General features: G+C 49.9%; 1 protein-coding gene across 2 annotated transcripts in view; it reads right to left on the bottom strand.

The window, feature by feature from the left end:
* UBASH3B (ubiquitin associated and SH3 domain containing B) overlaps positions 1 to 465 on the bottom strand; it is a 75,493-nt gene extending 75,028 nt beyond the window's left edge. The window contains exon 1 of one of the 2 annotated variants that reach the window (XM_040616059.1): positions 149 to 465. In XM_040616059.1, the coding sequence (XP_040471993.1) occupies positions 149 to 309 (161 nt within the window). In that variant the 5' untranslated portion in view covers positions 310 to 465. The remainder of the gene's footprint in view (positions 1 to 148) is intronic. The other variant, XM_040616060.1, reaches the window with a different exon arrangement.
* Between the last annotated feature and the right edge of the window lie 20,066 nt (positions 466 to 20,531).

Below are 20,531 nucleotides of genomic sequence, written 5' to 3' on the forward strand. Positions count from 1 at the left end.
CATCCCCAGCAGGGCAGCCCCCCGCCGCCCCCGGGGCTGCCGCCGCCGCCCGGCGCTGGAGCAGCCGAGCAGAAAGGCGCCCGGGGCTTCTCGCCGCCGCCGAACGAAAAGGAGAAGAGCCGGGGGCCGCGGCCGCGCGGTGACTTACGCCCGGGCTTTGGGGAAGCCCATTGACAGCAGGATCTCCAGCGACGAGCCATGTTTGATGGTGCCCGCCCGGTGCTGCCGGTTCCGCCGGGGGATGACTTTGCTGTACAGCTCCTCCTTGGCAGCCATGGCGTGCGGTGCGGGCTGCCCGCGCTGGGCCATCACGCAGCCATCGCCGCCCGCGCAGGGCCATGCACACCCGCAGCGCCCAGCGCCCCGCCGGGGGCCGGGGCAGGGCCCTCCTCCGCGCCCGGCCCAGCGCGCCGCGCAGCGGAGCCGCGCAGAGCCGCGCAGTAGAGCCGCGCAGTAGAGCCGCGCAGCGCAGCCGCCCGGCCGCCGCCACACGTGCGCGCCCCGCGCAGCCCACGCCGCCGCCGCCGGTGGCTCCGCAGAGGCTCAGCGGGAGGCGAGCACCGGCCGCCCGCCCCCGCGCTTAAAGCCGCCCCCGGGCGGGCGGGCGCAGCCCCAGCCCCACGCCGCCCCCCGGGGCTCGGGGCGCCCACCCGCCGCGGGCGCGGCTCGGGGAATGACCCACGCAGTGGGCGCGCCGCAGAAAGCAGAAACGATGGCTTACTTTAAAAAACAAAAGCACGTGCACAAAACATTATTTTGCCTTTTTTATTTATTTATTTATTTATTTTTAAAAACCTCTGTGTGATATTGACCCCAGCACCCAGCAAGAGAGAGCGGAGGGCAGGTCGGGTGTTCTGCACCAAGCGCAGGGACCCCGGGCGCTCTGGCCGCCACTTGACGCCGCTTTGATGTGGTTGCACTAGTGGTTAAACAAGAGAGGAAAAAAAAAAAGAGTTGCGATCCAAAATTTCCAGGCTCGATCTTGTGTTTCTGCATCCTCCTCAGCCCTCTCCAGGCCGTCCCTTGGAACATGTGGCCTCAGAGCATTGTCAGTTCCCGGTCAGGGACTGCTCTTCCCGCTGGAAAGCCCGCTGTGCCACAGCTCTGCTCCCATCCCCTGCTCCCCTCCCATGCCAAAGCTGCGTGTTCCTACGGGCTGGAGGTGACAAATACTGCTGCTTTCTGTATGTCAGGTCAGGCTTCAGTTTGTCGTGTTTGGGCTGTAAACCAAGCGGTTTATCTGATAGCCCCCTCTGTTTCTTTCCTGACATCCCTGCTTCCCCCCTCTGCATTCCCCTTCACTTCTAAAGACAAGCAGATACCACTAGTGATCTTCCCCGAGCAGGCCCAGCTCGCAGGACTGTAGAGAACAGCGTGAAATTACAACCCTGCAAATAAATAAAAACCATTAAAAAGCATTTTTTTAAAGTACAATAATTTGTGTTGGGGAAGGAAAGCAATGTTGGCAACGACGAATCTATCACTACAGTTATTACTATTAGCATTAGGGAAAACAAACAGCCTATTTCCATTTTGTTGTATCAATGAAGCCAGAGAAGGGAAGAAAAAATCCCCTCCCAGCGATCCGCTCGTTCCCCTCCCGTGCCAGTTTATTTTCTGCCGCTTTATCCAAAGGCGTGATGAGAAACAGGCACATGCTGCAGGCGCACTCCCGTGCGACACTGGGGTCTGTGTTCCCACCGGGACAACAGGCCGGCAAGTCATCCTCAAACTGGCCATGAAAATGAAAGCACCAGAAGGCCACTGCACAAAGCACCACTTGTTCATTTCTCGAAGTCACTTTTAACTCCTTTGATGTTGCTGAGGCACCGATTCTTTCGTTTACCCCCACTATTAATTGGCAAGAACTTCATTAAAGTCAGTGGGTGAAATGAAGAAGCGTTTAGTCATGGATTTCAGCCCTGTTAGACATTTTGCAACTGTGAAATCAGGATCAGGCACCCAATTTATCCCATTTTAACAGAAGAGGAGAGTTAATTATTATTAATAACAGTATTTGCACTGAGGCGTGTATTGCCAGAGCCTCCAGTAGTGTTAGTCACTGGTGAACTCACACCCAGCCATGCTGGGAGCACCACAAAGATACAGCTGGTTTTGGACCTGTGAAAGGGGAAGATGAAGATCCCAAATGAACACTGATCCCGCCCTCCCACCTCCCAGACAAGCACTGCAGGCAATTCCCAGGAGATTCTGATCAATGAACAGGGATTTGCAGCCAGCAGGAATCTGTGAGGGTTGCTGTGTTTCGACTTAAGTCGATATGCTTCACTTATGCATGGTTTTTTGCTCCAGCTGTATTACTCAGCCAGGAAATAACAATAAAAATGTAATTTGCTATGGAAGTAGCTTCCAGGGACTTTGCCCAGATGAGAATCTCTTTCCTCTAGCTGTGACAGATTCACATGATCAATTAAAAAAAAAAATCATTATAGAAGTTACATTATTGAAGTTTTGTTGCCTTTTTTTTTTTTTTTTTTTTTGCATTATTTTGCATTATCGAAGAATTGCTGCAATTAGCTCCACTGGAAGTGTCAGCGATGTTACAACGGAACAGAAATAGGATGTTTACGCATGTAGGCTAGCTGACTGTGTAATTCATAGCCCGTTGGTGAAACTGGTGGTAGACTGGCTTGAAAAAGCTTTTCAGGCCTGCTAGGAGAACCACATCACCTCCTTGTAACTTCAGTGAGCGCCTCTGCATTTGATCCGGCTGCGCTTTTTCATATTAAAACCCTTTCATTGGGAAGCAGTCCTTTTTATTCCTCCCAACAATTAAATATCTGCCTTGAAATAGTGCTTCCTCCCACCTTTTTTTATGATTGAAAGCTGAAAATGAAAGCTCTTTTAGTGATCAAATAGGAAAATGGGGGGAAAAAATGTAGAAAGCAAATTTTTAACAAAGCAAACACTCAGAAAATTTCAGTCCCCCAAATTAACAATCATTTTAGTGAAAAAACTGCAGTATATGAAAGGATTGCGCCCGTATGAAATCTGTGATACGCAGTTTATTTTGAAATGTTGACAGATTTTCACAGAAGACCTTTCTCTTTTTTTTTTTCACATGGCCTTCCCTCTGCTGGCCTGATCCTAGAAATTTGTGTGTGTGCTTAACTTATTACCGCTAATCATTTTCCTGACTTTGGTGCAACAGCTTCTGCGCGCCCAAAGCCAGGCGAGTTCCTGCAGCAACAGGCTTGTCGTGTTCCCTCTGCCCTTCTACTATTTTCCTGAGTAAAATTCAAATATTATCCCTTTACCTACAGGAAAATGCATTCTTAGGGGATTATTTATATCACTTCCTTCAATGCAATACAGGATTAATTGGCGAGGGAGGGGGGGAGTGTTTAAAAAATGCCATGCTGGACTGCTATATACTTCAATAGGAAGAGGTCAGGCTCCTAAGGAATTTGAGCCAAATTTAGCTGTCTTCCCAGCCTGATGCTACCTCCTCGCGTTCGCATGCGAAGGGTTTATGCTCCAACAATGGAAACAGTCTGAAATAAACAGCACAACAGCAGGAAACAGAGCAGGGGGTTTTGCCTTCCTCCTTCCTCTTCCGTCCCTCTTTTTTTTTTTTCCTTTGGGTTTTTTTAAGTTTTTTTCTTTGTTTCCCAAATTTCCAAATGTCAGGAAACGGTGATTTATCACTGAAAGGAATGAACAGCTGCCTCACACTTGATTCAAAGCAGCATGAAAATTGAATCAAAATTATTAGTCAGAGTTTTTGCAAAGCTAAGACCAAAGAAACTTCAGCAAACTCCAGTCCATTTCCCTACGATGTAGCTGGTGATGGCTCTGTGGGCAGTGTCTTGTGGTTGCTTGGGCTTTGTGTCATAACACCCATCTGAGCGAGCTGGGAACAACTGCTGAGCCTTGGTGAAAGTGGAAGAACAACATTCCTGAGAGCAGCTTCGTTTTAAAGCCTAGGACACCTTTGTCCAGGCATTTTACCTGTTGGGCCTCCGATAATTGAGCTGGAATGAACTTTTATTTGTGGGTCCATCCTGCGGGGATAGTTTCCTTCCTTTGCTAAGCATCCATCTGCCTAGGTACTTGCGTGAGCCTCCTCTTCTCTCATCACCACAATATTTGAGTCCCTCCAGAGTATTTAAAAATAGAAAGAGCAGCTGGTTTATAGGAGAACAGGATTCTATTTTGTCCAGAAGGCTGTGAAAGGACTTTTTCACCCTTTGCTATATCTACCTCACCCCAAACCTCTGCCCCGAGATTTGGGCTCTGGGGGGATTCATTAGGGCTGCAGAGCACTCCCTAAGGACCAGGGATTTTTTATCCATCTCCAGCTTTTATTGCCTTGAGGCTGTAACTCCAAACTGCTGCAGACGTGGAGGTGTGGGGGTGGATTTGGGCCCCACTCTGGTCACAGCACTGTTGGCTTCGTCAGAGAGCAGCTGGGGCTTGGGCTCGGAGGATCCAAGCTGGCCACAGGCACAGGAGAATTTGCTTTTCTAGCTTGGATTTCCTTCAAATTTGGAGTGTATTTTCCTCATTACAAACAAAATCCACTTTAATTTCATCATAATCCCTCCATTTGTGCACAGAGCAGTGGAGTTGAGCAGGACCGTCAGGTAGGAGCCAAGAGGCAAAGTTTCCTGCAGATATTTCACTTTGAGAGTAGAGGACAGGAGATGACATCTAGTGCAGCTTGCCTAACTTTCAAAACCCAGTTCTCAATGTAAAAGAAAAATAAAATAACGTATGCGTTTTAAAACACTTTGCATTTAAAACAACAGTTTGGTTGGAAGGCATCAGGGGATTTTGTGTGGGGAAGGACTCCTGGCTTTCTCACTGGATGTGCCCAGGAAAAGATTTACTGCGCCAGCTCTTCTCCTCTGGAGCCCAGCTCTTTCAGGTCAGTGGCCCCGTGGCGTCAGGGTGCTCAGGGTACGTGAGAGCACAGTGTGCCTGCCGGGAAGGATGGCAGCTTTGTTTGGCAGTCTTAGCAGAATGGCCTTTCATGGGTCTTTAAAAAATGAACAAACCACAGACATAGGAGAAGTGAGTAGCTGAGGCTTTGGAAGAGTTTACCCTCTCACTTTGCAGACTTTACCCTCTCCTAACCTGTGTGGTACCGAGTTCTTTCACATATAATGACAAATAGTTGCAGGCAGCAAATCTTCCTTTTTGTTTGTTTCTGCTTGCGGACTTGCTTGTCACGGCAGCGCAGCTGACCGGGAGAAGTGCACGTGAAATGTGCTGTGAAAAATGCTTGCAGTCTCTGCTCAGTTGCATAGGTGGGATTTTCACAGGGAACTAAAGCCACCGATAAATTAGCATATTAGTATGAAATCCACTTACACTGGACTTCAGAAGCATGGTTAGCTAGTTCCTGCCGTGGTCTGCTCTCTGTGATCCCGGTCTCTGTTGGTGGAAGAAAAGTTGAGCAAACAAAAGATTAATAGATTCCCAACTTCTAGCCCATGTGCAAGAAACATCTTTAGCATTGGCTATCTTATCTCTTGGATTTCACGGCTGTTTCTGCTGCACTTGTATGACTCTAGTTTATTGCGGTGATTATTTATTTGCTTGGAAATGAGCCAAGAAATAACGAGATACAATAGAAAGCTGCTGGGATTTCCCAACTCCCACACACAGTAAAATATGCTGATCTGCAGGAGGTTGTACAAAGTCTGCAGCATTTCTGCAAAGGCCTTTCTTTTTGACTTTTGCTTTTGTTGTAATTATTATTTTTCATTGTGATTTGTTTAGCCGTGTTCCTGTATTGTTAACAGGGTCCTTGTCAGATTACTTCAAGAAAAATGCATTTGTTTGCCATAATATTGAAAAGGAAGGGAAGGGGGTGTTTATGGTCACTTGAAATCTTCCTAATTCTTTTGTAGAACTGTTCAAAAAGATATGAAGGTTGGTGATTTGGTTTAGTCTGAAAGACAGGCAATAACAAACAAAGACCAGTGGAGTGACGCTAAGGATTGCTTTGATTCCTTTTCTCATTTTTCTTCAGTTATCTTTGCTTTTTAACTTTCCTCTCTTTGCGTATGGCAACAGCCTTTGAATGTAGAAGAAAGTGAAATTGCTTAAAAGCAAAAGTGAAAATGATTAATCAAGTTTCACAAAATTCATTGAAACAGAAATAATAAAACAGCAACAATTACAGAATGGTAGAGATAAGCAAAATTTGGAAAAAGTATTTCTAATGTAGTCATCAAGCATGCTTAGGAACATAAGAGACCAATTTTTAGTGTGTTTATGATAAGAATTTTATCTGGAAAACAGCACTTTAATAATGTGCAACTTTTTGTTACTGAAGAGGAGTGTTTTACAATCATGTCCATTATAGATACATTTATGTAGCTTGAGAGGAACCTAAAGATTTCAATATGAATGAACATCATCCAACATCCCCTTCAGCTGCAAGTGTTTGCAATTTATTTCATATTTAAATCTTCATTATATGAATGGCTAAAAGATAGAGGCTGTTCTCTAAATTAAATTCCACCGTATGTGACTCCATGTGCAACTCTTTGCAATCATTTATTAAAATGTTAACATTCCTACTTAGAGCATAAATTTACATGGTGCTTTGATTTCAGCTGCTACTGTCGTTATCTGACTGAACGGCGCAGCAAATTAAATATGCACAGTCAAAACTCTAATCTCTACTAATAATACTTAGCATAAACCTTGCTCTTGTCATCCGCGAAAAGAGTAATTAAGATTTACCGGTTAAAGCCACAGTCCTAAAAGTGTACACATATGTTTAACTTTACTGCTCAGCGTAGCCTCATTGTGCTCGTAGCAATGAAATTAAGTCCATGCATCAGCATCTGCTGGACGGGGGCCCAAGGTAAGACTTGATGCCTTACTCAACACATCACATAAAAATACATGTGTTGCTATGTCAGTGCTTTGTAGTTTTGTTTACCCAGCTCTGCTATTATGAAGTAGCTTGCAGTTGTATTATCCTACTTGTGTTTCTTGTTAGGATTTTGAGGGGTAAACAAGACAAGGCAAGCAAACAAGGAAAGAAAGGAGTTCCTGTTTGCAAGTAATTTCCCATCTGTTTCTCATTCTGTTTGACTCCAGGGAACACTTCCACACTGTATACATCTCATTTTAAAGAAACACAAAGTCTGCTGAATGCTTTGAGCTTCCTACTTCTGAACTGGATTCCTGTTTCACTTGGATCTGTGTAGATGGCCCGCGGCCCTGCAGGAATCCTTGGTGTTACGCTGAGCTAAAAGCAGCCCTGGAGTAATTACACCCGAGCTTCAAGCTGCTGCCTAACAGGGGGGATACTCCCTGGTGCAGGCACTGACACATACTGCACACAGACCTGCTCAGAAATGGGAAAGAGTGGGAAATGGAGGTGTGATTGCAGGAGGGCTGGGCAGCCGGATCAGGAGGTGGCGGCCGGGGAGAGCTCGAGGGCTGCTGAGGGGTCTGCACTGAGCCACTGATGCTTTCAGCCCAGCAAACTAATCAGCTGTCGCCCCTTCATTTCTCTGCCTGGACAGATGCGCTACTTCAGTGAAAACGTGGTAATGAAACATGAGGGGCTTTCATCTTCTGAGAAAGGGTTTCAGAGAATGGCTAGAGTTCACAGAGTACAGTCATCCTTTGGGTCTTTGGGAAGCGAGAAGGGATCCTGCAGAAATCCTCTTTACAACCTGAAAATAAATTTTAAAAAGGTGTTGTTTGACAAAGGGTTTTTGAATCATTCTGTAGCATCATTAAGATGGAGAATTGCTGTGGTTGTGTTTGAAGTAGTGTCTGAAAGCTCATTATCACCATTAAATCTGGTAGGATTTCCCATATCAGCCTCTGAAATACTGAAGATAAAGTCCTAAGTGGGTAGATTCAGATTCCTGCTCTAGGGTCTAGTAACATTGTCTTTTTAGAGGCTTTCTGCCAAAGAGTAGCTGATGAAATAGCTGAATTTAAATGATCAAGAATATGGATAATTACAAATGTACCTTCATGCAGTCCAGATGAATTTAACCTTGGGTTTAAACGACAGCATTTGCTTTAGCTGGAGGCTGTGGCTGCAAGGATCTTGCACTCAGGCTGAGGTTGCAGTGTTGCTCGCTAAAATGACCTCCTTGAACCCGTGTAAAGTAAGTGAGATTCTTCATGGGGCCAGGCAGCAGTACAAGGGGAAGGCGGAAAAGGCTCTACCATGAAATGACCCATCTCTTTAATGCCATTGTGCCCCAGGGTGTGAGCACAAACCTGTGAGCTGGGACTGAAAGCCTGTTGCTCTTTCCCTGTAACAGGCTGGATTTTGGTGCTGCACTTCCCTCTTGTGTTTGCTGGTAATACTGTATTTCCTCTCCGCCTGCTCGCAAGACGCACAGAGCGCCTCGCATTCCTCAGGAGTGGCCCCCCAAATCCTGCTGAATGGTGAGCAGCTTTGGTTTAGCCTTCCTTGATTTTCTTCTTTCCTAAGAGTCGCTGGATCAATTTTTTAATTGAATTATTTATTGACTAATTCCCCATGCCTTTTTTTTTAATTATTATTTCCCTTGAAGTGGGAGCCCTGTTTTTGTGCACTGAATATAGCATGAGGTAATTCTGGCCAGCTTGTATAACATATGGCTGAGGTCACAAGAAGCCATGTTGCCCTGGGACAGTGACGTTTTGACATTTTTATGAAAGTCCATGTAAGGGAACAGATATTTCTCCCAAGAGAGCAAGGTCCTGCCTGTCCTTTCACACTCCCGTCCATGGTGTTTAAACCAGCCTGTAAACAATGGCAAAATCAGGGTCTGGTCCCAGAACTGTTAAGTCTGAAGTGCGATTGTATACCCTGACCTCTTTTAGGTGAGAGATAAAGCAACGTGGTTTTCTATCAGCAGTTGTGTTCCAACACATTTTTCTAATTTTTGCTGTAAAGAGAAATCACGTAGTAGTAAAACCCCCAGACCTACAGTGACTCCAGTAAATTACTTCTCACCTGGATGAATGAGGATGGAGCTGTCTTAATTACAGTGAGACCAACAGTGGCTTTTCCCCTGGTTTTGCTGTTCCCAAGCTATTTGCCGGAGGCTAACGTCTCAGACGACCGATGCTCCCATGGAGCTCCGTTAGGGTAAGAAAGCATGGGGACCATCTTCTTGGCTCAGAAAACAGGTAGCTGAAGTTTTGTGGTGGCAGTTCCATGGCTGGGAAGGGAAGGGGAGGACCAGCAGCCAAATTCCTTCCTGGCACCTTCTGTGTGGGAGCATCCAAATATGCCCTCACACACCTCTGGAACAGTTCTGTTGCTGGAGCATATTTGTACCTAAACAAACAGTTCTGCGGTCAGGCAGCCTGCAGGACTGAGGGAGGAGAAGGAGAAGGAGAAGCTAGGATTGAGAGGATTGAGCAGGGGGCTTTTGATGTATAGTCTCGTGCTGAGCAGTGTGGTAAGCCTGGGAGCGCAGGGAGCACAGAGCGCGCTGCAGAGACCTGGGTGCCTTCCACCCATTTTAGAAACCATTTTGTTTGCGATGCCAGCTTGCTTTCACGGCTGTGCTGCCTTCCCTGGGACTGAGGTCCTTGTCACTTTGAAGGTCCTAGCTATTTGACCGCTTTGAATTCATTTGTTTAATGAACCTCAGGGGGTCACTGCACTAAAGCATTCCCAAACATGTTCAGAGCTTTGCAGTTTCTCCACTAATTAGGGACTCCTTTGGGGTTAAACACAAGAGGTTCTGCTGCGTTGTTCGAAGTTGGCAGTAAGCCAAGACAGTGCTGAATCTCCAAGCCAGTGAGGCATTTTTAATATTTTTTCCTTCTCTGTTTTTTCTTCTCTCCAAGCAGTGCAAAGTTGCCAGCCACAAACACAAATTACTCAGGTCAAGGTGCTGTGAGACAGAGGGAAGCACTTTACCAAAGCATGAATAAACCAGCAAAGGTTCTTAGTGCGCTTTTTTTGCACATGTGCACTTTTCTCAATAGACGTTACATACCCCCTCTCTCTTCCACAAGCCCTTTCCTCAGCGCCTGTTAACCTACTTACTATTAAAGGCTCCTATAGCAGCTACAACTGCAGCTCAGATTGCTCATTAGCCACTACCCAGGAACGTGCATGCCAGCTTCCAGACTTGCAAGCTCAGGGCACGGCCCAGCTGGCCAGCCTCGTGCAGCCAGGCACAGGCCACGCGTTGCATTACTTACAGGGGCTTAGGGTGGGAATCCAAGGGAAATACCTCCTTCTGGAGTGCCTCAAGGACGTGGGAGTGTCATGGCTGAGAGATGCAAGACCAAATCCACTCATAGCAGCTTTTCTTAAGGCAAGAGCATTCTCTTCCCCTTTCTCCCTTTCCTGTGCCTGGCCATTTACAGCTTGCCTACCAAAACATGAAATGCATGTGCCCTGGTTTAAAAAATAAGGATTTGTATTTGTCAGAGAGTAAATTGGTGTATTTTGCAATTCATTAAAGCAACTTTATTACTCCCCAGAATTTCCCAAAAGTAAGAAAGGTCTGCTCAGAATCCACTCCACAGTGCTTAGGGCACTTCAAGAGGAATGTAGAGGTGCTGGAGCATGTCCAGAGAAGGGCAACGAAGCTGGTGAAGGGTCTGGAGCACAGGTCTTACTGGCAGCAGCTGAGGGAACTGGGGGTGTTTAGCCTGGAGAAAAGGAGGCTCGGGGGGACCTTATTGCTCCCTACCTGAAAGGAGGTTGTAGGCAGGTGTAGGTCAGTCTCTTCTCCTAGATAAGAAGTGATAGGACAAGAGAAAACAGCCTCAAGTTGTGCCAGGGAAGGTTTTGGTTGGATATCAGGAAAAATTTCTTCACTGAAAGGGTGGTCAAGCACTGGAACAGGCTGCCCAGGAAGGTGGTGGAATCACCATCCCTGAAGGTATTTAAAAAATGCATAGATGCAGTGTTTAGGAACACGGTTTAGTGGTGGGCTTGGCAGTCCCGGGTTAACAGCTGGACTTCATGACCTTAAATGTCTTTTCCAACCTAAATGATTCAATGATTCTAAGCGTCGTGCAGAATTAATTGCCAGGCACATTAATTACTGATTAAATAGGAAATCCCCAAATACAATTACAAAGTGACAATTAAACATGCACCGCTGGTAGGACACATCCTTTCTCCCTTCCAGTCTCACTGTAAGTCACCTTCCTGTTGATGAACTTCAGAAATACAAATGTATAATGGGAAGCAGCAGTGGTAAATAAATATAGTCTCACCAGAGAGCTGGAAACCACCTTCCTGGAATAAAGTTGCAGATACCTCATCCAGGACCCCACGTACTGGCTGGAGTTGATCCAAAGCCAAGAAAATTGCTCTGCTCGTTGCCCACCTTCAATTTGGCAGCTGTATCAGTAGCATCAGACATTCTTCTAGGTGCTGTCTGCTGTCTCAGCAGCTTTTGGTGTGTCCCATCAGCCCTGTCAAGCGCTGCCAGGAAAGGTAACAAGGCAGAAAAACCTCACAGGCTCTTTTAAAACCTTTGTGCCCACAAAGGGCGAATCTGGAGCTGTTTTAACTTGCTCCTCCCCCAAGCAGAGAATCAGCACCCCAGCCGGTGTTTTACACCCAAAAGCAGAAGGCTGAGCAATGCTCTCTGTGACAGGGCTTCCTCAGGCGAGGACACCGCTCCAGGCTCCCGCGGTGCCCCCAGCCCCCTGTGCGGGCGATCGTGCCATTCCCACGGGCTGCAGCCTGCTGCCCAGCCTGGCGAAGCCTTTGCCGGTTGGCACTCAAGGAGCACCGGCCGCTGGAGGAGGGGTCTCCATAGCCACCGCGCCCCAGGCTGGAGGGAGCAAGCCTGGGGAGCTGCGGGGGGGGGGGGGGGGGGCGGGGGGGGTTGTTATCCGCACAGCTCTCACAAGAGGTCACTGCTGTCTAGTTAAAGCCACCGTAAGCAGTGCCACCGTGCTGCCAAGTCCGAGACCAAGCAGCCTCCCAGGCAGAGCCTGCAAGCCCTTGGACCATTTGGTCCTGCCAACTCCTGGCACCTATAACATCTCCAGACCAGGCCACTGTGGCCCGAGCCATCTCCAGCAGGTTCTGACACATCCTCATCACCTCCAGAAATCGCCTCTTTCAACAGAAAAACACCAGGTGAGCACAGCTTCCCACACCGTCCTGTCTCCCAGTGCATACCCTCTTCGCTCCCTCCAGCTGAAGTTTGAGCATCAGGGAAATTTATAACCGTGGGGGCGCGCTGCAGGAGGCAGGAAGGGACCACAGCGACTAGCAGAGGCGTCCTCCTCCCCAGCCAGTAAAGGCTAAGCTGGTTATGGCTGGAGAAGGGGAGCGAGCCAGAAAGATGCCAGCCCGAGACTGCAGCCCCCAGACCACTGCAGCCACATCCTCTCGTTTAAAGCCCCTCTTGCTTCCTTCCTCTTCCTTCCGACCAGAATTCCCCCATACCTTTGCCATGACAGCACAAGAACCAATACTCCCAGCTCTCCCGCTGTCACTGGGGTGGGAACAGCACAGCTCTGCTGGCAGCAGCACTTAATGCCTGGGAGGTTCAGCCCGGCCGTCTCACGGTCGGGATTAGCATTTGACTTCAATTTTGTGTGTTCCCACACAGGCACCAAGGAAAGGAAGATAGTTTCTAGGAACAGCACCCCGCTGATCCCCCCCAGGACACTGTGGCCCGCATTCCCGGGTGTGCTGGGCCTAGCTGGGGCGGCTGCTGAGCCCCTCTGCAGGGGGCAGGCAGAGGGGGGGGCAGGCTTTCACCCACCCCTCCTCTTGGCCAGCAAACCCAGGCACAGCTGGTGAAAACCTGCTGCCATCTGGGCAGCCTCTCCATCCGGCACCCTTTTCCCCATCAGCTGCTTTTCCCAAGGGCTGTTGCTCCCTCCTGTCCCAAATCCCGACCCCTGGGGCTCGCTGCCTTCCCCTGCCACCCCCCCCCCCCCCCCCCCCCCCCCACGGCAGCGCAGGGGCCTCTGACAGCTGCCTGTGCCTGTGCCACCGAGGCAGAAGCCATCACGCCTGCAAACAGGGGTGTACCCTCATGGTGTGCTAACGCTGCAGTGCAAACACGCTTCCTTGCAAAGGCAAATAAATCATGTGCCACAGCGTCAGGGCACCCGCCGAGCTCCTGCTGTGCTCTGTTTGGACGTGCAGGGCTTGGTTCCCACCTAGGCAAACTGTTCCCCAAGCATGTGTCACGAGCTGGTGTCTGTCCTCTCACCAGACCTGCTAGAGACAGCACCGAGCCCCCTGCACTGCTCTGGGTGGATTTCTCTTCCGTTCCCATGGACAGGTTTGGGGGTAGAAGGGGCTGTAGCGGAAACCCTAGGAAACCATCCCAATGCTGGATGAAGCAGGAAGGAGTGCAGTAGTGCAGTGGTGGCACCAGGACACCAGCAGGGCTTGCTTTCCAGAGCTCAGCGGGTGTAAAAAGAGGACAGGGCTGACTGCGGTCCAGGGGGGTGCAGGCAACAGCAGAGACCTTGGCTGTGTTTTGGGGAGAGAGGAGGTGGAGGAAGGAAGCAAACACAGATGCTGTTCTGTAGACCTTCAAGTCGCAGAGAGACCAAGCTCCTGGCTGCTATTTCTCCTCTCTCCTGTGATCAAGGATCACTTGGGGACCAAATTTTTTTGGCCGTCCAGAGTGCAAAACAAAAGATTTGCAGTGACCTCTGCACAGCTGCCAGGAGAGCTCCTGCTCCGGGGCTGTTTCACCTCTCTGCCTTAGGCAGGTTTGCATGAGCAAAAAATAAGGGTGTGACAAGGCTGTTGCTGCAGAATGACCAGGCTCCGTTTGCCCAAATGCTTCACGTACCCTTCGGCAGCAGGCCCTGCCTCCCAGCACGGTGGGATGTAGCTGCATGCAGGGTCTGCCCCGTAGGTCAGGGTGCACCGAGGCCTGCCTGCCTTCCCCTGCCTCCCCAGGCGATCCCACCTGCATCACCGTCCCCCGAAGGGAGCCCGTTGAGGGCTCAGGGCTGGAGCAGGGTAGCAGGCTGAGGACACGGCCAGGCTGGCAGAAGGTCAGTGTGATTTACAGCTGTACCTGTAAAACCCATTGGAGGAGGGGACAAATGGCTAGAAGTTTACACGTGAAGTACAAAGAAGTAATGGAAGCCAAGCAGGAAAATTCCCCAGTTAAACCGCTCACTTTAGGGAAGTGTCAATCTGCAAAGTGTTTGTCCTTCAAACCAGATTCCTCCCTTGCAAACTGCCAGAGCAAACCTGCCCGCCCTCCCCCCCCCCCCCCCCCCCCCCCCACAGCCCTTCTGATGTGAGTGACAAGGAAGCTTTTAGGACCTCATCCCTTAGAGGCAAGTGCAGAGAACAATCCACCTTTTCTTATTCAAGCCTGGATAAAGCCCCTTCAGGGCTGACAGACTAGGATAAAGCGCCCTGAAACTGGGGTATCTGGGGGACATCCCACTGGGAGCGCTGGGACACCCTGGGAGCGCAGCTGGCAGAGGACCAGGACAGAGGCGTTTCCCTGCAGCAAAGCTGGGACACGGTGGGGGGATGGCAGCCTCCCCGCTCCCTCCTGATGCAAAATGCATTCCTCATCCACCCCGCAACTCCAGCGAGCCCCAAGGCCCTGCCTGCCCTACTCCTCCCCTGTTTTTCTCTCCTCCCCTGTACGGAGGCAGGAGGTGGTGTGTGGCAGGGCCTCCACCTGCTTTCTGGAAGCTGCAGAGAACTGCCGTGACACAGGCAGCTCCAGAGCCCCAGACAGCCCAGAGGCGCAGAGTCCATCCCAGCAGCGATAACTCACCCCACATCACCAGCAGGACAAGGAATCTTTTCAAGCCAGCTCAGCGGTCCAAGCAGTAAAAGCCACGCTACATTTACAAAACACGCTGTTGGCAAAACAGGCCAGTAAATCTCCACCGCCCCAGGTTCCTCGCCCAGAGGAAGCAGTCCAAGGGACCCATGTAGAGGAGCTCAGAGCACCCCCCTCCCCACCCTGAGCCCCTCCTGACGTGCAGGGCCAGCAGCCAGGGGCAGAGGATGCCCGACCGCGGGACCGAGTGTTGTGCTGGGGGCTGTGCTGCATCACTCCAGCACGGCCCAGACCGTCCCGTCCCGCACGAGGACGGGGAACACCGAGGGCTGTTTGCTTGCCTCTGTTCCTTTCTTTCCTCAGCACCCTGCCCTCGCCCTAGCTTAGCCTCTGCGTGACCCAAACGGTTTTGCTTGCTGCAACCACAGTGCCAGAGAGACAGCCTGATCCAGTTTAGCTGTGACTCAGGTTTCCATGCTCCGAAGCTTCAAAGGGCTGTCCCTGCTGGTCCTGGGCAGCAGAAACCACCTGCTGCAAGGAAGCAGAGAGTGGCACAAGTCTTCTTGGCAATGGCCATGACTTGACCTTGAAAGAAGCTTGTGGAAATGGTAGCTCTAGTTTTGCCCACAAATACACAACAAGACAGAATGGAGAAGGAACCACACCACTTGTGCTAGCAAGGAGCAAGACAGACAAGAGGGTAACTTCTGCCTGCTTGCCAAGAGAGAATAAACTCCACGTCATTCTATATGGTGTAACACCTGCAGTGTGGGTGGGAGACAGGGAAACACCCCTAAACCATTTCCAAATGGGCCTCGAGTTTACTGAGTGAACCACGGATTAGAGCCGTGGCTGGGGAGCCCAGTGGTTGCTTGTTATCCAGACGCTGTATTTATTTTGGCACCTGAAAATCAGACTTTTGAGCTGCCAGCCTGGAAGGGGCCAGCTCCTGCTGGGCACCACGAGGTGTGTGAGGCTCCTGCCAGCCGCAGTCAGGGACCTGCAGTTCCTTGGGGGCATTTATTCGATGCTGCTCTGAGCTGAGCAGTCTAGGTCCTGTCGGCTTCTGCTTCATCTGTCCTACTGCTCTGTGCAAATATTTTGGGCATTTCGGAAGCTCAGACTCCTTATGAATCCAGAGATTCCAATGCCTCTTTGTAACACACGTGTGAGTCTCCCACAGTAATTTCTGTTCCCTGCCCTTCCTCCACCAGACTTCACACCCATTTGATTTGCTTCATTACATGGGCTTATCCCTGGCTAAACTAATGAGTATGAAGTCACCTTTTGGGCTGAAAATATTAATTTTATTGCTTCCCAGAGCTGTCCTATTAACAGAGCTTTCTGGCTCTACCCCCTTCCCAAGGCAGGCCTCAACCCCCACTTGCCCACAGCAAGTTCAGCCCCTTCAAGACCCAACGAGGGACAAAACTGAAAAGCCCCACTAAGCATACGTCATGTAATAAATGCTGTCACTTCCATCATCGCTTACAAAGATCTCTTTTGCCCTGGGTAAGTTTTTGTAGCAGTCTTCCTTGTTATCTGTGTGACACAATCCCGTCCCACCTCTTCTTTTCCAAAATTAATTCTCTCCAAGAGGCAAACATATCTATTTTCAACTCTGTTTGTTTCAGTGACATGATATTGAGTCATCCTCACCACCTGAAAGATGACACAGAGCTTTTGCAAGGAGACTTCAGATGAAACCGCCAAGGGCAGTGTCACAAGTGAAGTTGTGCTTGCAAAATCCTCTGCTTCCATTTTTATTTTCTTTTTCCCCATTCTCTTTGCTCTCATCCGCCTGACTTACCTTCCGTGTTCCTTAAGGTGCTTGCAGAAAAGGTTGCGCAACAAATAGGGGAGAGTGGTTCCTATTTCCAGGGGACTTCCAGGACTTTCCTGGGGCCCCTTGGGAGCACGCTCTCCTGCTTCCCTGCATTGGCAGGAACACGCAGAGCATTTCTGAACTGAGCACCGTGCTGCTGACACTGGGCATCAGGGGAGCTGCAAACACTGCCCAGAGAAGCTCCCAGCAGAGCAGAAGGCAAGGAAGAAAACCACAACAAAACGAGGCCCTGCAGGAGGATTTGATTCTGTGTTAACAAGCCAGAAATATATTTTTTTTCTCATTTTCTCCACACTCCTTGGCATTAGGGTGAAGTTTACCTCTGACCAGTGTTAGCATCACTGAACATGCATCGGCTCTTCCAACGCATCCTCTCCTTCTCTGGCCTCTTTCCCGTTGCTCTCCTTTTACTCTGCTTATCCTGAACTTAGCTGTTCTTTTTCTTGCACTTGCCCTTTTTCTCCCACTTCTGTTCAACTTTTATTTGAAACATTTAACACAACAGCTCCTTTCTAACTGTGCGGGCCCCGGCAGGGTGGTGAGGCTGGCCTAGGCGGGGTGCTTGGGGGCTGCAAAAAGGGAAGATAAGCACAGGGATGGAAATCCAGACCTTCCACTCGCCCAGCCACACAGGTGACTCAGCAGAGCCTGGGACAAGCAGAGGAGGTGGTCTTAACGAAATTGCAACACGAAGGCATGAAAAAAATGCCTCCAGGAGCTTCCTGTGGGCTGCCAGTGCTATGTCTGCAAGTAAGGCAGATAGGGGAAAAAAGGGGCACACCCTGCTCTTTTTTCAGGAGCCGGCTCATCTGGAGTACCCATGCGTTCAGCGTATTGCTCATTTTGACTACTGGAAATCACCGCCCTCAGCGGAATTAGCACTGGGAACAGGTTCTGGAGTGATCCCCATTGCAGGGGAACTGATTCAGGATCATCACCATCTCTAATTACTGGGTGTCACACACTCTGGGTTTCGCTCCGGACCGTACCCGCTGCTTCTTTCCCAACAGGGTGGCAGGATGCAAGAGGAACCCTTCCTGCTCACAGAAGTGGGGCACTGCTCCCTTTCTCACCAGCGCCGACAGAGCCCCCCGCGCACCAGCACCAGCCCAGCAGCTCAAAGAGCACTTGCAAAATCAGCTTCTGAAAAGCCCAGCCAACGGCCTGCAGGGGAGGGTGGGGAAACACAGCGAGAGGAAGAGGGGAAAAGAGAAGCTGGCTCTTTCTTTCACAGAGTATTGTTTGAGGGGTACAGCCAAAATGACTCGTCATGGTGCCGCTCCAGAAGAACCGCGACAGTGACCTGCTCCCCGACAAGGACAGGCTGCATTTGTCAGTGAAGTGTCGTGAAAGGGGCCACGGGCCGGGGTTACAGAGACCACCCTTTCACAGGGTCTTGGCCCTTCACTACCCAGCTTTCTTCAACAGCTTTCTTCAAGCAGGAATAGAGGCTATATTTGAACATCTCTACAAGGATTTGCCTCTGTTGAGTTTCCCACAATTTCTGGAACTGTTCAGCCTTTAGGAAAAGCCTGGAAACAGGGCTACAGATGCTCCTCCACCTTTACAGAACGTGGGCTTCTGCAAGAGGTTACAGGGACTGTGAGCACACAACAGTGTTCACCGTGCAAAGGCAGCCCAACGGATACAAGCATGCAGAGACCTGATCTCCAGCCCGTGGGCTCCTCACTGGCATGCACACTGTCCCTCTCAGCCAGTAACCTCTTTATTTTAATGAGTTCCCTCAGTGGCTGAGCAGGTAGAAGGAAGTAATCTCTAAAAGCGTGAGTGAAACCTCCCACCAGGGGTGCACACACATGAGCTGGATGGGGAGGAGGAGACGTTTTCATTTACCTCATCAAAACCGGAGTATAAATAGGCTGGACAGCGTAGGCTTTCTCAGTTCCTAGGTGCAGGTGTGAGAAGCAGAGACATCAAAGTGGATCATGGCAACCTTCCTCTTCTTGGTGCAACTCCTCTTCATTGGGACACTAATCAGCCCAGAATACGCACAGGGAGAAGGATGTGATTTGCCTCTGAATGCGACTGCGAGCAATTTCAGTGTGCTCGTGACACCTGCGGCATACCGGGCCAACACAACCTACTTAGGTAAGCCAGCTCTGCCTACGTCTCAGAGTTCTCACACTGCACAGAAAAGCGTTTCCTCTGCCCCTAACCCAGCTGCTTTCTTGAGTCTTGTGGTGTTCTTAGATGTGTTTAAAAGTGTCAGGTCTAATACTCTTTTCTTTTCCCTTTTTTTTTTTTTTCTTTATGTAGGTTTCAGGCAGCAGATAGGTAAATGGCACAAGTTGTTCCCTCTTTGTTCCTATTTCATGTTCATGTCTATAGGGTCGGTCCCAAATTCTCTCTCCCTCCTAAGGGTGCTTTTTTCTCCCTTAATCTTTTTGTCTAAACGTGCATTGAAGGACTTGGATGCTCTTGAAAACACAGAATTTGGGGGGAAGGTTGTTTTGTGGGTTTGTTCCCTTTGCTTCTGCCTGCGTACTTGCCCTTCGCAGTGGCAATGGCTGTAAAGACAAAGGTGAAGGGGTGACTTTGATGCTGATAGATATCCAGCATCAATCATAGAAAAAGGCTTTTAATACTACAAAGAATGCAGCCACAGAGTAAATGGCAGCCTGACCCCGCTTCCCAGACCTGAAAGCAAATCTCCCTTTGCCTTGAGGTTCAGCAGAAATAGTGAAGGGGAGACACCCTGATCCCTTTGTGCGAGGAGAGGGGCAGCCTGCTGCTGTGAATCAGCACAGATCCCTTCACATTGCACCCAAGGTGCGAGTGGCACATCAGCCACTGATGTTGGTTGGTTTTTACTGGAGAGGTGTTTTGGAGAGGTGTTTTGCTCACTGCTTTTTTTTTTTTTTTTTTTTTTTTTTGGAGCACAGAGTTCAAGTTTGCTGCTCTCTCACATCGGCTCCTGTAGCTTCTGACAGTCTCGGCAGCTTTCACCCGACCCCGTCCTGCCTGGGCGGGTGCCAGGGGCCGAGAGCCGCGGCAGCAGAGCGCGCTGGGCTGGGGAGTCGCTTGCTCCCCGCAAGCAGATTCTCTTGCTTCATGTGCTTATCGTCCCACTTGTGCTTGCAACAGAAGGATGATGCACAGCAGCCCTGTGCAGACTAGTCACAGCTGTGAAACAGCAACCGGGAGCAGAGATGTGACAAAGAAAGGGTGGGTCTGGTACACGCAGCTGTGGGCTGAAGGGACAAACTGGCTGCCCAGGAGCTTGTCCCCCTTGAGCTTTTCCACCCAAGAAGAGATTCCCTCACCAGGAGCTCTGGTTTCGCTTACAGTGCGGTACCCACAGTAGCAGGGGCTGAATCTGGTGACCGGGAGTTCCACCTAATCTATTCCGAGTGGGGAAGGGGCAGAGAAGGGGGTTCTCCCTGTGCCTGGGGAGGACCATAGCACATCACCTTCTCTTTGCAGGCTTCTGCCGCACCGGTGTCACACAGAGCGCGCTGTGCGAGCACAGACTGCCTTGGCGTGAACCACGGCACGCGGGGAGTCTGGAGATGGCTTAGGGACAGCGATGTTCTTACAGGACAGACAACTTACTTTGTCTAACTCGTTCTGTTTCCAGTTACAGTAAATGACAACAGAAACCTCACTGACGGCAAGAACGTGACCAAGTATTTACTGCAAGCCTTGTCCCCACAAAACGTCTCCACAGGACAATGGAAGGTGACAAGCAGGGACAACTGCAGTTCTGCAATATTGAATGCCACTCAGACATCAGCCAAGTGGACATCTCCAGCCAATAACCTCTCTTCCGTGAAAATAAGGTAAAACTATACTCCTCCTTTAAGTATTCAGTGGGGACAGTACTTACCTGTGTAAGCTCTTGGCAACACCCAGACTCAAGAGCCCACCTCTGGAGCAGGGGCTGAAACAAACCTCTTGAGCCTTCTCCAGATTTTCTCTTGAAAACACCAAGGAACCATGCTTGCAGTTTGAAG

The sequence above is a fragment of the Falco naumanni genome, chromosome 16 (assembly GCF_017639655.2).
Source record: "Falco naumanni isolate bFalNau1 chromosome 16, bFalNau1.pat, whole genome shotgun sequence".
NCBI lineage: Eukaryota > Metazoa > Chordata > Aves > Falconiformes > Falconidae > Falco > Falco naumanni.